This window comes from Tenrec ecaudatus, chromosome 2 (genome assembly GCF_050624435.1).
Source record: "Tenrec ecaudatus isolate mTenEca1 chromosome 2, mTenEca1.hap1, whole genome shotgun sequence".
Lineage (NCBI taxonomy): Eukaryota > Metazoa > Chordata > Mammalia > Afrosoricida > Tenrecidae > Tenrec > Tenrec ecaudatus.
In genome coordinates this window covers 193,451,326-193,456,063 of record NC_134531.1, presented here as the reverse complement: position 1 = coordinate 193,456,063, position 4,738 = coordinate 193,451,326, and the positions used below count along the sequence as shown (strand labels likewise).

The following is a 4,738-nucleotide window of genomic DNA, read 5'->3' as shown; positions in this document are numbered from 1 at the left end:
CCTGTGGAGCAGAGGGCGCACTGAGGCTCGGGCCGGCACCCTCCTCGCCTGCGCCGAGGCCGGTCCTCGCCCCCACCGACCAGCCACCCGGCCGGCGGACCCGGGAGGGTAGGGGACGACCGCACCTGCGTGCCTCTCACCTCGGCTGTTAAACAAATTTGAAGATGTAGCTGTGCTTTTAAAAATTTTGAGTAGTAAAACAGCCTTGAAAATGTGATGAAGCACAAAATACCGAGTTTTGAACACTGAAGCACTGAGAACTTCAAGCAAGCCATTTTATATGCAGAAAATATTTTAAATGCCTGGCTTAATAAATTAAAAGGCTGGGAGTGAAGAAAAAAAAGAAAGTGTTGATGTGCATACAAGAACACTGTGCTAACAACCTGGCACTCTGTGATGTCCACCTTCCGGACATGATTGCTGAAGAAAAAGTGGATGCATAGCAAATGTGAAGAAAGCTGATGGTGCCAGCTATTAAAAGATACAGCATCTGGGGTCTTAAATGCTTGAAGTTAAATAAGTGGTCATCTAGCAGAGAACCAACAAACCCACATGGATGAAGCACATCAGCCTGTGCGATCATGAGGTATCAAGGGGATCAGGTAACAGGCATCAGAAGACTCAAAACAAACAAACAAACAAACATATTGTTAAGAACAAGGGAGGTTGGGGCTGAGACCCAAACCCCATCTCTAGACAGTGGGACATTGCATTACAGAAGAGACACAGGGAAGGGATGAGTCAACCAGGGTGCAGCACAGCACCGATGAAACACGCAATATTCCTCTGGTTCATTGAAGCTTCCTCACCCCACACTATCATGACCCTAGTACTGCCTTTCACTTTGGGTAGGCTGGAGCATGTGCAGTGGTACAGATAAGAGCTCAGGACATATGGAATCCAGGTTGGATAAATCCCTCAGAACAGAAATGGGAGTAGCCATACCAGGAGTTTGGGGGAAAGGTAGGGAGAGCATGGGGAAAGAAACCTCGGGGGAAGGGAGACAGTGGTAGGTGTAAGATATGAAAATAATAATTTATAATTTGTAAAGGGGTCCCAGGGGTGGAAAGGTTGGAGGGAGGGAAAAAAGAGGAGCTGATATGAAGGACTCAAATAGAATGTAAACCTTTAGAAAATAATGATGGCAACATATGTACAAATATGCTTGATGCAATGATGTATGGATTGTTATGAAGTGTTGAAATGCAAGGAGGTTACTTTGAGGATTAAGGTGTGTCAGACCCAAGCCATGGTATTTCCTTTTCTTTTAAAAAATCATTTTATTGGGAGCTCGTACAACTCTTATCACAATCCATCCATCCATCCATTGTGTCAAGCACATTTGTGTATCTGTTGCCATCATCATTCTCAAAATATTTTCTTTCTATTTGAGTCCTTGGTATCAGCTCCTCATTTTCCCCCTCACCCCCACCCCTTCCTTCACAAACCCGTGATAATTTCTAAATAATTATTATTTTGTCATATCTTACACTCTCCGATGTCCCCCTTCACCCACTCTTATGTTGCCTGTCCACCAGAGAGTGGGTCATATGTAGATCTACCCAACTTCCCTCCACCCTCCTGGTATTGCCACTCTCACCACCAGTCCTGAGGGGTTCATCTGTCCTGGATTCATGTCCTACCTGTACCAGTGTACATCCTCTGGTCTAGCCAGATTAGTAAGGTAGAATTGGGATCATGATAGTAGGGGGTAGGAAGCATTTAAGAACTAGAGGAAAGTTGTATGTTTCATCGTTGTTACACTGCACCCTGATGCCTTGTCTCCTCCCAGAGACCCTTCGTAAGGGGATGTCCAGTAGCCTACAGATGGGCTTTGGGTCCCCTCTCTGCACTCCCCCTCATTCACAGTGATATGATTTTTCATTCTTTGATGCCTGATCCCTGATCTCATGGACACCTCATGTGATAGCCATCGCATTTTCAATCACTTCATATGGATGTGAAAATTGGACATTGAAGAAGGAAGACAGAAAAAGAGTGGATGGTTTTGAATTCTGCTGCTAGCAAAGAATATTGAAAGTATCATAGGCTGCCTGACCCAACAAAACAATCTGTCTTGAAGGCCAGCCAGCCAGAATGAGTGCTCCTTGGAGGCAAGGGCAACTTTGTCTCATGTGCTTTAGACATGTTGTGAGGAGCAACCATTCCCTGGAGAAGGGCATTATGCTTAGGGAAGTGGAGGGGCAGCGCAAGAGGAAAATGCTAGACAAGATGAACTGTCAAAGTGGCTGTAATAATGGACTGGAATAGGAGCAGTCGCTGGGGTGGTGCAGGACTGGACCATGTTCTGTTTGATTTCACATGGGGTTGCTATGACTTGGTACACGTTCCAGGACACCCAACAACAAAAACATACATACTCCAGACATCCGTTTCCAAGAACTTCAATCTCTGAAGGAATCGTGTTCTCTGGATTCTCCTTTCGGTGTTGATGTGATAGGCAGCCTTTAGCTCTAGGTGATTACAGATGGTTATAGACTTCCCTAATGTCCTTTGTTCCTCGGCTGCCCATGAGCTCTGAGTGAAGCCAAACGGATGAAGATTTCCTTCAGTTCTTCAGGCATCTCCAAACAGGTCAGAACAAAAACATACGATAATTTCTGAGTAATTCCTGTTGCCCCATTTCTAGTGCCAGAAATTAGGTGTGCTTTCCAGGGTTGTAGGATATCATGGCTTCAGAGAGTCATGCCAAGTCAAAGAGATGTTGGACTGCTGCACACAGAAAATTCAAAGCTCTCCTAAGTTGTGACGTCACTCTGCTGCTGTTGCTATTCACATACTTTGCTTAGTTTTTGTAAACATTTCCATTGTTTCCAGAGTTATGACAATGTTTTTCCATCAGCTTCTGCCTAGGTTTTAGGTTTGTGTGTGTGTGTGTGTGTGTGTGATTGAAATAAGCACACTATCATCTTGTTTATAATCCAGTGAGAGTTTTGTAAACAAAGGGAGCATTCCAATGCTAGAGTACTACCTCAGCATTGTAAACTTATTAGCTAATCAATTTCCAGCCAAAACCTGTCTTCAAAAAGAGAAGATGGTTTTGTCTATAAATTGAGACAGATATTGGTACCCCTTTATATACTAACCTCTTTTTACTTCTCTCTTCTCTCCTTTCTTTAGTGACCTATACCACTCACAACAATGGGCCAGTCATTCTCCAAAACACCCACTGATCCAAAGAATCAAAGTTGGGCATCCAGTGTTGATGAATTTCTTAAGGGTTTCAAGATGGAAAGCCAAATGTTCTCTCCTGAAACTATCGATTTCATTAAATCAAATCTGGAGACAGGAAATCTTCAGGGGACAGTTTCTGTGATCAGTGATACAATGAAAGAGATTGAGAATGCCACAATAAATATTGCTGTGACAGGTGAGTCTGGGTCAGGAAAATCTAGTTTCATTAATGCCCTGAGAGGTATTGGGCATGAAGAGACAGATGCAGCTGCCTGTGGAGTAGTGGAGACCACGATGGAGAGAAAGTCATACACACACCCAAAGTTTCCCTGTGTGACATTGTGGGACCTGCCTGGCATTGGGACCACTAAATTTCAGCCTCAGGAGTATCTGAAGAAAATGAACTTTCATGAGTATGACTTTTTTATTATCGTTTGCGCTCAACGTTTTAAACTAAATGATTCACAATTGGCGACAGTTATTAAAAAAATGAAGAAGAATTTCTACCTTGTTCGAACTAAAGTGGACCATGATTTATATAATCAAAGAAAAGCTCAATCCAAGACCTTCTGTAAGGAGAAAACCCTACAAATGATCCGAGAGGACTGCTTGGATAACCTGCGGGCCATTGACGTGAACGATGCTCCGGTCTTTTTAATCTCCAGTTTTGAATTGTCTGAGTACGATTTCCCAAAGCTGGAGAGCACCCTTCTGGAGGAGCTTCCAGCTTATAAATGCTACATCTTCACGCAATACCTTTCTTGTGTTATGGATGCTGCCATTGAACGGAGGAAGGGTTGTTTGAAGGAGAAGATCTGGCTGGAGGCCCTGAACTGTGGAGCACTTGCCATGATTCCTGTCATGGGATACACCAGTGACCGCGACGTGCAGCAGTTGGAGGAGACCTTAACTTTCTATAGGTCTTATTTTGGGGTGGATGATGCATCTCTGGAACATATAGCGATGGACTTGCACTTGTCAGTAGAAAATCTCAAGACAAAATTGAAGTCTCCATATTTACTATCAGGTGAGAAAGATGACGATGTCCTAGGGGACCAACTATTGAAAAATTTTGAGAAATTCTGCTCTATCAGTGGAGGACTTCTTGCTACTGGCCTCTACTTTAGAAAGACTTTTTATTTGCACAATCATTTTCTTGACACTGTGGTGGATGATGCTAAATTTCTTTTGCAGAGAGCAGTCATTAAAGAGCAGCATTAGGTCTTCATAGGCCAACTGCTTCTGGATGTTGGGACTCCAAGTGAGAAGCATGAAGGACCCAGCCCCTGACTCATGCAAACTGAGTCTATGAACTGGTGTATTGGGAATGGCCTCGGCTTTCCTTGAAGTGTCTCTGTTGCACTGTTCTAAGGGAGGAGGATGGACATTTTTATGAACACTCCTGAATCCACCACCTCAAGAAGGACTTTTATTTCAGAAAATGAGTAATCAGTTAGAAATAATCTTTTTTTAGACATTGTTTTTCCACAGGAAAGTAAATAATAATTTTGTGGTTATCTTTTTTGTCAACTTGAACCTGTGT

General features: G+C 43.4%; 1 protein-coding gene across 1 annotated transcript; it reads left to right on the top strand.

Moving 5' to 3' along the window:
• Nucleotides 1-3,162: 3,162 nt before the first annotated feature.
• On the top strand, nt 3,163-4,416 carry LOC142440244 (interferon-gamma-inducible GTPase 10-like). Its single transcript, XM_075542736.1, has one exon. It carries the CDS (start codon nt 3,163-3,165, stop codon nt 4,414-4,416), a length of 1,254 nt encoding a protein of 417 aa, XP_075398851.1.
• Nucleotides 4,417-4,738: the final 322 nt, after the last annotated feature.

Bases quoted from the DNA above. Each gene is read 5' to 3' on its own strand.
- LOC142440244 (XM_075542736.1), top strand. From the start codon at position 3,163: ATGGGCCAGTCATTCTCCAAAACACCCACTGATCCAAAGAATCAAAGT.